Source organism: Martes martes (genome assembly GCF_963455335.1).
Source record: "Martes martes genome assembly, chromosome: 18".
In the NCBI taxonomy this organism is placed as follows: Eukaryota; Metazoa; Chordata; class Mammalia; order Carnivora; family Mustelidae; genus Martes; species Martes martes.
In genome coordinates this window covers 26547800-26562462 of record NC_137906.1, presented here as the reverse complement: position 1 = coordinate 26562462, position 14663 = coordinate 26547800, and the positions used below count along the sequence as shown (strand labels likewise).

Sequence of the window (14663 nt, the reverse complement as noted above, 5' to 3'; positions counted from 1 at the left end):
TAAAGCAGTAGGTCTCCTAACACTGAGCTCACTCTTCACGTTCTCTGTCCTTAGAGTTTCAAACCTTTATCGTTAGAATTACCTGAGGTTCCTGCTAAACATATGTGTTGGTTCCATGTCACATAGACTGAATCAGAACCTGCAAGGCAAGAGCCCGAGAGTCTTATTTTTAGCAAGTCCCTTAAGTGATCTCAATAGCATCAGGTAAGGTTAGGGAATTAAAGCAATAATAATATTATGTAATACATACAGAAAGTCAGAAGGAGCACTGAGGGAATCAGGGGGCTGCAGTTCTAATGCCCACTCAAGGATCAGAGCAGGGGCTGACAAACTACAGCCTGTGGACCAAATCTGGCGCTCTGTCTATTTTTATAAATAGTTTATTGGACCACAGCTGGGCCCATTTTTTAAAAACACATTGTCTGTGGTTGCTTTTTTGCTTTAATGACAGCCATTGGGACAGAGACTATATGGCCAATAAGACAAAAATAATCTGACCTTTAAAAAAAAAAACTTGTATTGACTCTTGGATAAAAAACATGATCTCAGACCTGGGCAAACTTAGAATTAGAACTAAGGCCAGAAAGAAAGAGAGAGAGAGAGAGAGTGAAAGAGAGAAAAAGGGAGGGAGGGAGGGAGGAAGAGAAAAGAACTAAGGCTCTCAGTAACTATGAGCTCATAATAAAAAATAAACCAACAAGGAATGGAGGCAGGGGGAGTCAGTGAGTACAACCAGCTGGAAAATCCAAGGCCTCAAGAGTGGCAGTTTGAGACTATGAAATAAGTATTTTTAAGATGATTATAGAGATCTACTAAAAATTTCTTTAAAGAATATAAACCTCACTGAAACAACAGGGCGATAAGAAAAAAAGGGATCAGATTTGAAAAAGAACTAAGTATAAGCTATAAAAATGAAAACCATTAAGTGAACGCTTCTCCAACTTCAGTAAGCATCGGGATCATCTGGAGAGTTCGTTAAAACTCAGACTGCTGGCCCCGCTCTCTCTTCAGTTCTGACTTAATAGGTGTTTGGTGGAAGCCGTGAATTTGCATGTCTAATGAGCTCCCAGGTACTGCTGATGGTGCTGATCCATGGGCCATCCTTTGGGTGTGCGTTAAGCAGCAGACAGACGCCACTGGAGGAGTAATTGCTATCCGGGGAGATCTGGGAGAAAGAAGGCAGCAGGGATGTAGAGGTGGGAAATGTGGGAAAGCAGTCGAGAGACAACGAGAAGGTCAAACATAAGTCTAGTAGAAATTGCAGAGGGCAACGACCAAATGAGCAGGGAGACTCTCTTGCCCAGTAGCTCTGTTTACTGGGCAAGAGAACATCCCAGCTGAAGAAAACACAAATCCCGAACTACGTAAATAAAGACAAAACCGCAGCAAAATGCTACCTTGTTAAACCATGGCATGCCAGAAGCAAAGAGGAAGCCTTACAGCTCTCTCAGAAGGATTGCCTACGAGGGAAAAGCAAGGAGACTGATCAAGACTTCTCATCAGCAGAAGCATCCGCCAGAAAACGGTGATGTGTATTCTATTCAAACCCTAAGGGAAAATGACATTCGACAGAGCATTATATGCTCAACAAATTAACACTCAAGAGCAAGGGCTAAATACATTTTGAAACACATCCCTCACTGAAAGAACCACTAAATGATGTACTTGAGTTAGAAGGAAACTGAATCTACAAGGAAGGAGTGGGAGTATGCAAGAAACAGTAGTCAAAGGGGAAGCGGCTAGATCCAAATATACATTAACTATTATATAATATATACATACACGGACACACATGCACATATATATGCATATAAACACACATACATGTATGTACATGCACACATGCACACACATGTATATATACCGTATGTGCATGTATACACATAGATGCATATGAACATATACACGTATGCATACATATATACACACACCATGTGCGTATACACATACTACACACATATACACACACCAGAGTCATAGACACACACCAGTGAGGGATAAAGGACATGAAACTAAAATACTGGACAGCAATCACTAGAGTTGAGAGTGGGATGTTAAAAGTGTTCTTAAGTCCCGTAACTGCTTGAGGGGAGGTTGGACAGACTCATTTTTTACTTTAAGTCGTTTATTACATTATAGCAACATATTCAAGAAAAAGTAGAATAAGAACTAACAACACAGTAGAAGGGAAAAATGGAATTCAAAAAATCCAATACAATAAGAAGCAGGAAAGGAAAAAAAAAAGACATAAGAACATGTAAATAAAAAACAAGATCACTACAAATGTATTACTGATCACAATAAATGTAAATAGACTGAGCTTTTGTGATTTTTCAGATTGGATTAAAAAGAAATCTGCCTCTGTGTTACAGGTAATACAAAATGACCCAGAATAGTTGAAAGTAAAGAGGTGGAGAAAGATAGACAATACAACACAAATACCAACCAAAAGGAAAGTGAGCTTGCATTAGGAGCATCAGATAAAATAGACTTTGAGAGAAAAAAAAACATTTTTAGAGATAAAGCAAGTCCTTAATGATAAAGGAATATCTGGTATTTTCTATTGGGTCAGACTTTTTGTAATGCTTTTTACAACCCACTGAACTGACTTTACCATACGCTAATGTGATGAACACATTGTTTTAAAAAATGTTTCTCTAGAACACATTTCTACCCCTCCCTGAAAGCCCCAAGCAACTCCTAAGAGACATGCTGTCATACTACAGATGACTATCTGGGACACCTCCACAATACCAGGAAATATGTGATATCTACAGGTTTTTATAATTAGGACCCCAACACAATAGGAACACTCATAACCACCCGAATGAGAAACTAACTTTTGTTTCATTTCGCCAAAGATCTGAGAAGAGATCACAAAGCTTACTTACAGAGAGAAAATTGAATTTATGAGAGAGTTGGAAACTCTGAATATTCCATTAGGTATTTGAAAGAGAATTTGCAAACATTTATTTCCTTCATGTTGAAATCCACTTTTCTTGAGTAAAAAATCCTTCAATATAATCATGAGTGAATCAAGTCACGGCAAGGATGTGATAAGAACCTTCTGAGGCAGCTCACACTGAGTTGGAGGGTCACTCTTGCTCATATTGCTGAAGGGCTGCCCGTTGTGTTGTTTCTGCAGCATCTTTCCAGGAATTGTAATATACTGAAAGTTTTTTTCCCCCAAAGCCATTAGAAAAACTCCGGGGACTCATCCAGAGAAAGTAGTCACTGCTATGTCATTGTCTGTTTTGCCAAGAAGCAAGGAAACCAACCGAGCTAAGAGGAATTCAGAAGTATATATCTAGGAAGGGTAACTTCCAAGTCCCAGCTAGTGGTCCCTCTCTTCTTTCCTGCCTGCGGTCACCATCCTACAGCCCTTATACCTCTACCGGCTGAACACTGCCTAAAGTTATATAATTTCAAAACCATTTATGTATTCAATCATTTGCAAACCCTTGGGAAGAGGCCTCACTTCCAGTTTTATGAATCACTGGCTTTTCAGCCAGTTGGCTCCATGTCCTACCAGCAACCTCACAATGTTCCTGAAGGATGCAGTCTCAGAGCTGAATTCTTATTCTTATTGCTTTTAAAAATATTTATGTGTGTATGTATGTATGTATTTTAGAAGGGGGGAGGGGCAGAGAGAGACAATCTCAAGCAGACTCTACACTGAGCGTGGAGCCTGACCTGGGGCCCGATCCCATAGCCCTGAGATTATGACCTGAACTGACACCAAGAGTCGGGTGCTCAACCAACTGAGCCACCCCTTACTATTTTATTAGTTGAATTAAGAAATTGCTAACACAGTGAGGGCTTGTTACGGACCGGACAATATCTCATCTTGTTTTCAAAACACCAACGCAGTGAGGGAAATATCTATACTATTTCCATTTTACAGATGAGGAAATCAAGGCTTGGAGAGTTTAAGTAACTTGCTCCAGGTTCCTTAGCTTGTTATTTGAAGAGCTGAGATTCAACTTCAGGCTCTCTGATCCAGAGTTGGCTCTCTTAACCAATACAGTACCCTGTTGGCTTTCATCAGAATAATAGATAATTAGGAGATTTTGATTGGCTCACAGGCATCTTTTAAGAAATTCACATCCAAATAATGGAGTTTTCTTTCTGGACTTACCCCAAAGTCAAGTACACGATAATGTATATAACACTCAGTGTGCCTATCTTGGTTAAGCAGATGGACTCCATGTGGTAATTTAAAGAAGTAAAAATAGGAAGCCACTCATCAGGGAGGCTTTTTTTTTTTTTAAAGCAATGAAATTGTTTATGTGTTAAACATTACACTGCACTCTACGGTATTTGCTGATTGGCACAACCGCTGCTGTTTAAATTGATTCCGTAATCATGACTATAATGACCGGGATTAGTCCAGTTCAATGAGTGCATGCTTTCCCCAGGGCTCACAAAAGCCTTCTCTAGGGATCGAGGTGTTCCTGGTAATGAGAAGTTAACTAACAAGGCTGCTGTATTCCACTTTGGTAAACAGCAGTCCTCAGTTTGAAATGAAGGAAATCAAGAAAAAAGATGAAGGGTCTCTGGCCAGAGAGAGGAAAATCACCCTAAACTGGTCAGCAGAACCCTGAGAACAACTGTAGGCTTCCGGAATGATGAAGGAAGTGGGTGTTGCTGTTTGTTGAATATTTAAGTGATTGAGTGTTCAAAGGATTGTAGAAAAATTCATCAGATATTCTTAAGTTAAAGAACTCTTATTTGCCTCTCAGCAGCCTGTTACTTAAAATTGAAACACTTGTATTCCTGAATCAATATATGTTCATTGTAATCCCAAACAATCCATCCAGAAAAATACTGAGTAAAAAGTGAAAGCCTCCTCCCCCATTTTACTTTCTCCCTAAAGGAACCCACACTCCGTGTGTCCACTTTAAGAATACATCAGTTATGGAAGGAAAACTTCCAAACTCATTTTATGAGGCCAGCATTACCTTGATCCCAAAAACCATACAAAGGCCCCATCAAAAAAGAGAATTACAGACCAATATTGTTGATGAACACAGATGTGAAAATTCTCACCAAAATACTAACCAATAGAATCCAAGAGTACATTAAAAGGATTGTTTACCGCAACCAAACGGGATTTATTCCAGGGCTACAAGGTTGGTTCAACATCCGCAAACCAATCAATGTGATACAATACATTAATAAAAGAAAGAATAAGAACCATATGGTACTCTCGATAGATGCTGAAAAAGCATTTGACAAAGGACATCATCCTTTCTTGATCAAAACTCTTCAAAGAGTAGGGATAGAGAGTACATACCTCAATATCATCAAAGCCATCTATGAAAAACCCACAGCAAATATCATTCTCAATGGAGAAAAACTGAGAGCTTTTCCACTAAGGTCAGGAATACGGCAGGCATGTCCATTATCACCACTGCTATTCAACATAGTACTAGAAGTCCTAGCCTCAGTAATCAGACAACAAAAAGAAATTAAAGGCATCCAAATCGGCAAAGAAGAAATCAAACTATCACTCTTTGCAGATAATATGATACTTCACGTGGAAAACCCAAAAGACTCCACTCCAAATCTGCTAGAACTTGTACAGGAATTCAGTAAAGTGTCAGGATATAAAATCAGTGCACAGAAATCAGTTGCATTTCTATACACCAACAACAAGGCAGAAGAAAGAGAAATTAAGGAGTCAATCCCTTTTACAATTACACCCAAACCCATAAGATACCTAAGAATAAACCTAACCAAAGAGGCAAAGAATCTGTACTCAGAAAACTATAAAGTACTCATGAAAGAAATTGAGGAAGACACAAAGAAATGGAAAAATGTTCCATGCTCATGGATTGGAAGAACAAATATTGTGAAAATGTCTATGCTACCTAAAGCAATCTACACATTTAATGCAATCCCTATCAAAATCCCATCCATTTTTTTCAAAGAAATGAAACAAATAATCCTAAAATTTACATGGAACCAGAAAAGACCTCGAATAGCAAGAGGAATGTTGAAAAAGAAAGCCAAAGTTGGTGACATCACAACTGCAGACTTCAAGCTCTATTACAAAGCTGTCATCATCAAGACAGTATGGTACCGGCACAAAAACAGACACATTGATCAATGGAACAGAATAGAGAGCCCAGAAATAGACCCTCAACTCTATGGTCAACTAATCTTTGACAAAGCAGGAAAGAATGTCCAATGGAAAAAAGACAGTCTCTTCAACAAGTGGTGTTGGGAAAATTGGACAGCCACATGTAGAAAAATGAAACTGGACCATTTCCTTACACCACACACAAAAATAGACTCAAAATGGATGAAGGACCTCAATGTGAGAAAGGAATCCATCAAAATCCTTGAGGAGATTACAGGCAGCAACCTCTTCGACCTCAGCCACAGAAACTTCTTCCTAGAAACATCACCAAAGGCAAGGGAAGCAAGGGCAAAAATGAACTATTGGGACTTCATCAAGATCAAATGCTTTTGGACAGCAAAGGAAACAGTCAACAAAACCAAAAGACAACTGACAGAATGGGAGAAGATATTCGCAAATGACATATCAGATAAAGGGCTAGTATCCAAAATCTATAAACAACTTATCAAACTCAACACCCAAAGAACAAATAATCCAATCAAGAAATGGGCAGAGGACATGAACAGACATTTCTGCAAAGAAGACATCCAGATGGCCAACAGACACTTGAAAAAGTGCTCAACATCACTTGGCATCAGGGAAATACAAATCAAAACCACAGTGAGATACCACCTCATATCAGTCAGAATGGATAAAATTAACAAGTCAGGAAACGACAGATGCTGGCGAGGATGCGGAGAAAGGGGAACCCTCCTACACTGTTGGTGGGAATGCAAGCTGGTGCAGCCACTCTGGAAAACAGCATGGAGGTTCCTCAAAAAGTTGAAAATAGAGCTACCCTATGACCCAACAATCGCACTACTGGGTATTTACCCTAAAGATACAAATGTAGGGATCCGAAGGGGCACTTGCATCCGGATGTTCATAGCAGCAACGTCTACAATAGCCAAACTATGGAAAGAACCTAGATGTCTATCAACAGATGAATGGATAAAGAAGATGTGGTATATATATATTAATGGAATACCATGCAGCCATCAAAAGAAATGAAATCTTGCCATTTGCAACGACATGGATGGAACTAGAGGGTATCATGCTGAGTGAAATAACTCAATCAGAGAAAGACAATTATATGATCTCCCTGATATGGGGGATTTGGGGGGGCAATGTGGGGGGTTTGGGCAGGGAGAGAAGGGGTGAGGTGGTATGGGATGGGGGCGCCATGGGAGACTCTTGATCTCGCAGGGCAGGCTGGGGTTGCAAGGGGGGATGTGGGGGGTAGGGTTGTGGATGTTGTGGGGGGTGTGTGTTGTGATGAGTGCTATGGGGTGTGTGGGCCTGACGATTCGCAGACCTGTGTCCCTGGGGCTTGTAGTACATTGTATGTTGGTGGAAAGTAAAAAATCTTTTTAAAAAAGTTATGCTATAGGGGGGCCTGGGGGGCTTCGTCATTTAGTGTCTGCTTTGGGTTCAGGTCATGATCCCAGGGTCCTGGGATGGAGCCCTGCATCGGGCTCCCTGCTCAGCGAGAAGCCTGTTTCTCCCTCTCCCACTCCTGCTGTTTGTGTTCCCACTCTTGCTGTCTCTCTCTCCTTGTCAAATAAATAAAATCTTTTAAAAAAATAAAAGAATACATCAGTTATGCAGAAAGAATTTGACTGTAAGAAAACATAGTCAATTTGCTTGATTATAATTAGTGTTAACCTTTCTTTAGTGATTCAGAAGATCCTTCACATTTATTATCATTAAGGGTATCAGTTGTCACAGTTCAGAAATGTGGGGATTTCTGTGTGCTTGGGTCCAGATGAATTGAAGCTGGTAGGAAAGATGTGGATAATCCCTTTTTTGCTGCCCAAGAGGCTTTGGGCTTGCTCAATCCACAGAATAGAGATATTGAAGGTGTCTAATCTTTTGAACATAAGACTTTCTAAAACACTGTAAAAACATTGCATTGTAATTTAAAAGACTTAGGGGATTACCTTATGTTCTAAGACATTAATAGAGGGGCATTTTTCTCTCTGAAATTTGTATAACATTATACTGGTATATGTTATATACTTTATATACAAAGTACTTGATATGTATATACACACAATATACATATTATGTATATACATATTATATACATATGCTATATATATGCACACAATATATACATATAAGGTCCTTTGTATGTGTGATTTTAAAAATATATATTTATAGATAAATTGTATATTTTCTTTTTTGTTAAACAAGTGTAGCTGTCATTTATAAGTTTAGCAGGAAACTACAGTCCATCTTTTTTATTTTGGAAAAAAATCACTTGAGTAGTTTTTTTTTTTTTTTAAGATTTTATTTACTTATTTGGTAGAGAGACATCACAAGTAGGCAGAGAGGCAGGCAGAGTGGCAGGGGGAAGCAGGCTCCTCGCTGAGCAGAGAGCCTGATGCAGGGCTTGATCCCAGGACCCTGAGATCAGGACCTGAGCCAAAGGCAGAGGATTAACCCACTGAACCACCCAGGCGCCCCATGAGTAGTTTTCTTAAGACAACCAAGGCACCCCATGTCCTGGGAGAGGAAGTAATAGGAAGGAATTTATTTTTCTTGAATCTGATAAGGTCATTTCTCCAAATGCCTCTTAATGAATAGAGCTCTGGTGCATGGTATCAATTCACATAAAGAACCCAGGAACTTTCTAGAAGGGAAAAGGATTGTGATCACCCCAAACCCAACATTGCCCCGTACAAGTTTCCTAGTTATAAAAAGCCATGGAAGGACCCTTCTAGAGGATAACAGGATTTTTAAAAAAACGAATCCAAGAAGCTTGGATCCCAGTGATCAGAGCAGGAAGTCTTAAGATCCAGTGCTGGTCTGAAACATCAGGAGGCAGGGCCCTGGCTTTGTGACATGATCACAATAAGCAGAAATGGACCACCGTTACACTGTATCCACCTTTCCTCCATGGCTAACTCTAGTCTATGCTTCAAAACTCAGCCCAGGGATCATCTCCTCCATGAAGTGTTTGCTGACCACTCCGGGCTGAGTTCAGTTCCTCCTCTGCATTCCCTTCTACTCACCAATATCTTTGTTGATCTTACTCCTGAATACTCTGTGTCTCCTACTAGATTCTCAGCCCCTCAAGGGCAGCTGAAGCAGTCTGCCTGCATTTGAATCTCAACACCATTTCCTAGCTCTGCAGCTCGGCAAGCTGCCTAAACTGAGTTTCTTCATCCGTAAAATGGGCATAATCATTCTTGTCTTATTGGGTATTTTGATGGTTAAATTTGTAAAACACTTGAACAATGCCTGGAACCTAAGTGCACATAAGTATGAGCTATGAAAGAATAAAATAAAACTTAATTCAAATTATCATCAATAGTCTCTTTACTGACAATGTCTAGCCCAATGTCTAGCCCAGTATGCAGTAGGTGCTTGGTTGGTGTTAAATGGAACAGTGATTAATACATTGTCTGTGATTCTTCTAGAACCAATACAGTAGCCACCAGTTATATGCGATCATTGAGCACTTGAAATGTGTCTAGCCGAAACCGAGGTGTGCTGTCACTGTAAAATACAGTAGAAGTTGAAGACTTAGTATGGAAAACAGAGAGTAAAATATCTCAAAAGGAATTTTTGTATGGCTTACATGTTGAAATAATATTTTGGAACTTTGAGGTTAAATAAAATATATTCTTTTTTTTTTTAAGATTTTATTTGTTTCTTTGACAGACAGAAATCACAAGTAGGCAGAGAGGCAGGCAAGGGGATGCGTAGCAAGCTCCCCACTGAGCGAAGAGCCTGATGCAGGGCTCGATCCCAGGATCCTGGGATCATGACCTGAGCTGAAGGCAGAGGCTTTAACCCCCTGAGTCACTCAGGCGCCCCTAAATAAAATATATTCTTAAAAATAATCTCACCGGCTCATTTTTACTTTTTAAAATGAAACTGCTAGGAAATTTAAAATTTCACATGTAGCCCCCTCATATTTCTTTCTTTTTTTTTTAAATTTTATTATTTGACACAGAGAGAAGGATCACAAGTAGGCAGAGAGGCAGGCAGAGAGAGAGGGAGAAGCAAGCTCCCCACTGAGCAGGCAGCCCGATATGGGGCTCGATCCCAGGACCCTGAGATCATGACCTGAGCTGAAGGCAGAGGCTTAACCCACTGAGCCACCCAGGGCCCCGCCCCATCATATTTCTATTGAACAGCACAGATCTAGAATGTTTTCAACCTTCCATTATTATAGCAAATCCTCATACAACCTCATTTACACTCAAATATTACAGAACCTGTACGAGTTCAGATAAATGACTTAGAACACTGATTCACTTAGAATCCAGAGTATATGCAATTAGTTTGTAAATGATTTTCCATGCAGAGTTAACAAGCTAATGTATAGACGTATTTTTGAAAAGGAACCAAAGCTTTGTGGGCCTTTTCCAGGTTCGGTGCGATCCTGAGATTCAAGAGTTGCGTCAGTGGCAGAAGAAACTGCGCGAAGACAAGCACATTCGCCAGCGAGTCAAGATTTTCTGGGCCAAACAAGAACAGAAAGGTCAGTTGTTTGAGTCACAGTCTTTAGTTTGTTTAGGAAAAGACTGAGTCGTAGCCCAGGCTCTAAAAGGAAGCCCTCTGAGTCCTTGTCAGGTCCTTGTCAGGTCCTTGTCTCTGCAGGGAACTTACTTTGTGTGGGAGTGGGGGGATTCTGCTCTGGAATGACAAAGGTGATGTGACATAATTTACATGGCCATTTTCCTCACTCAGGGACAAACTCAGTGTCATCCCATGTCTGTAAGTCGTTTTGTTTAAGCTATAAGACATCGAGGGTAACCCCTCATTTTGGAAGCACAGTGTCCGTCAGTGTGATGGGTGGTTATCTTTGTTAAGTTGTTGATTGTGTGGCTGAACTGAAATGATGCATTATGCTTGTCCTCTCCCCTTTTGTGAGAAACTAAACATGTGTATGCGTGCATGCACACACACACACACACACACACACACACACACACACACTGAAATACAAAGAATAACAAGCACTGGTCTCCTGTCATATGCAAATGTCACCATTTCGTCCTATTTGCTTTTCACACTCTTTATTATAAAACTTTGAGTTACTACATATTTACGATAGGAAAATTAGAAAACCAACAGCCAAAAAAAGGGAAAAAATCAGAAATCCCACCACTGTTACTATTTTGGTGTATATCCTGCTGTACTTTTTCCAGTGCAAACAGGTACAAATAGATATCCGTACATATTTTATTAAAGACTGGATTTTACATTGTTACATTTTGTCCCATAATCTACCTTGTCACTGAACATACTCAGAACATCATTATGGCTAACGACCAGAGAGTAGCATCGTGAAGTTTAATGGTTGCGTGGTATGGATTTAGCATCATTTATTCAACCAGCAACATGGAAGGAGATTAATGATATATTATCAAGTAGAAAAGAACCACAGAACCATAGGTTTTTAATCCATATTATAAGTATGTATGTGAAAAAAAAAATAAGTATGTATGTGTAGGGGCACTTGGGTGGCTCAGTCGTTGAGCGTCTGCCTTCAGCTTAGGTCATGATCTCAGGGTCCTGGGATCGAGGCCCGCATTGGGCTCCTTGCTTAGTGGGGAGCCTTCTTCCCCCTCTCCTCCTGATCCTGCTCTCTCTCACTATCTGTCTGTCTCTGTCAAATAAAATCTTAAAAAAAAAAAAAGTATACATGGAAAGGTGGAGGTGTCTGAATGGTCTGGAAGGTTACATTAATGATGGTCACCTTTAGGATTCGGACAAGGGAGGAAGAGGTACACTGTTGGAATCTTTTAAATAAGTTCATAGTACTTTAGAATTTATGAAAAATAAACCTCCTTACCTCAGCAGGCTACAGGTCATCCATAATTTGAGCCCTCTCACCTCCCCATCCTTCCCTCTACCTGTCCCCCGTCACTAGGCTGGAGCCCTTCCAGACTTTTCTGTTCTTGTCATATGCCAGTGCCCACTCCCCCTCACCTTAGGGGTCTGTGCTTTCTATTTTTTTTCTGTCAAATCACTCATCCCCAGCTGCTTCTCATCTTCTAGGCCTCGGTATTACCTCCTCAAGGGGCCTTCCCCCGGGACCAGGAGGCAGTCTATGAACAACCTCAGCATGACGGTGTCTTAACAAAGGCTTCCTCTTCTCCCCAGAAACTGTCTTCAACCCTATTTTCTCAAACCTCTCTTTCCAATCCCTTCATGGCATATGGGGGAGGGGGGGGATTCTGTGTTTTTTCAGTATGTTCTAATTTCAGAAAGCCCAGTCTAGTTTAAAATTTCAATCTCAGATCCAATTTGATGCTTACCCAACCTCCTGCCCTCCACCCATGGGGATGGGAGTGCGGAAAGAAGAGTTAGGCCTTTCACACTTCTATCCTTGCCTCTCCCGGATCCCTCTCTCCTGTGGTGGGATGGGCGGGAAGGAGAGAGATACAGGCGCATCCCTCTCTTCACTGTCTGTTGTCGTCCTCCCTTGGCTGCTGCTGCTTCTCTGGCTAAGGCTACCACTCATGTCCTATGGGCAGGCATCTCCACGCTGACTCTCTGACCCCTGTATCTCGTATGATTCTCCCTGGGGGTGAAACACTAGGCGGCAGAACACCTCTGTGGGGATCTGGTTCTGTCTCTGCCTCTTCCACCACCACTTCGGATCCCACCTCTGCCGGTCTACTCCTAGTCTTTTGCGTTTGGGGTCTTCTTACCCAGTGGCCAGCCCTCTTGGTCAGAGCATTAGGAAAATAGTTCCAGTTACCTCTCACTGTCCACCTGACACACAGGAAACCCATGGTAGACACACAGACTTCTCCATGGGCCTCCTTCTCTCTGCCCCAGTGTGTCTACCCAGATCACATCAAACCTCCTCAGATAGGCATAGAGGATTGATCTAGATGTAAGTCTACCTTTAAAGCAGATAGTCAACCAAATAATGAGACACCCCCAATCTTTTTGAGTTGTTCTCTTGGATTTTCCCTCCCTTGCTTTAGGGCTTAGGTTTGGGGAAGCACCCATTTTAGTCTAAGAGAGGAGAGGGGAGCCTGGGTGGCTCAGTGGGTTAGGCCTCTGCCTTTGGCTCAGGTCATGATCTCAGGGTCCTGGGATCGAGCCCCGCATCAGGCTCTCTGCTCAGCGGGGAGCCTGCTTCTCCCTCTCTCTCTCTGCCTGCCTCTCTGCCTACTTGTGATCTCTGTCAAATAAATGAATAAAATCTTAAAAAGAAAAAAAAGAATCATTAGTACTTGCTAACACCATTGAGTGAAACTTTGATGAGGAATATGGTATTTAGAGTCTTGAAATATCCCTCTACAAAGTAGTCATTAAACAAAAGGAAAAATATTAACTTTGCATTTGAGCAACCTGGCAGACCCACCTTCACTAAGTGTTCAAAATTAGTGTCACCAATATTGGAACAAGCTGACGTAACATGCCTTCTGGTATGATGTACTAAGACGGACACTCATCACATATGCTTATCCACTACTCCTGTCAAAATGCATAACTTGAATCTAATCATGGGGAAACATTAGATAAACCCAAGTTGAAGGACACGCACCAAAATAACCGATTTGGACTCTTAAAAAATGCCAGTGTCAAGAAAGACCAAGATTAAAGGAGAACCAAGGGGACGTGACAGCTAAACACAACATAGGATCTTAGATTGGATCCTGGATGGGAAAAAAATTCTAAGAAAGACATTATTGAGACAATCAGCAAACTTTGAATAGAGGCTTTATATAAATAACTACATAGCACTATCAAATTTCCTCATTTAAAAAAATATTTTATTTATTTATTTGTTTATTTGAAAGAGAGTGACAGAGAGGGCACAAGCAGGGGGAACTGCACAGGGAGAGGAAGAAGCAGGCTCCCCACTGAACAGGGAGCCCAATGTGGAACTCGATCCCAGGACCCTGAGATCATGACCTGAGCCAAAGGTAGACGCTTAACCAACTGAGCCACCCAGGCGCCCCAAAAACAAAATCTTTAAAGAAAAAGAAAAGAAACCACCTCATGCTTAAGATACATGCTGAAGGCTTTAGGGATCAATGATGTATACACCATTGCTGTTATACATGTTGATGTACACATATCAAGTATGATACGTAACTTAACCACAAATGATTCAGAAAAAAAGAATGTGTAACACACATGTGTACATGTGCACACACAGAGAGAAACCAGTAATGTAAGTAAGGCACAGTGCAAACTACTGGTGAACTTGGGGATTCTGTGGATGATTTTTGCAAATTTTCTGTAAATTCAAAATTATTTCAAAATTGTAAGTCAGAAATTACCAGTTCCTCACTGCCACAGCTTCTGACCTGTTGGTTTTGGGATGTGCCCCAGGCATCTGTGTTAACGTTAAGTTTCCAGGTTCTCCTGGTCAGCTGGGGTTGATACCCTAAGGAGGCACTGGCTCTGCACTTGTTTTGTGCTCTCTTTAAAATGTGGAGGCCTCCAAAATTAAAATAAAATAAAATAACAAAATAAAATAGAGCAATTCATTAAAAAAAAAAAAAAGTAAATAAATGAAATGTGGAATCCTCTAAGCCTGCATGCCCTGAGCCCC

The 14663-nt window shown here is 40.8% G+C and overlaps 1 protein-coding gene across 1 annotated transcript in view; it reads left to right on the top strand.

Annotated features, from left to right (window-relative positions):
* IQCK (IQ motif containing K) overlaps positions 1-14663 on the top strand; it is a gene marked incomplete at both ends in the record, with an annotated part of 119585 nt that overhangs the window by 74561 nt on the left and 30361 nt on the right. Inside the window, one exon of the mRNA XM_080830827.1 lies at positions 10508-10619. Within this exon, the coding sequence (XP_080686953.1) occupies positions 10508-10619 (112 nt within the window). The remainder of the gene's footprint in view (positions 1-10507; positions 10620-14663) is intronic.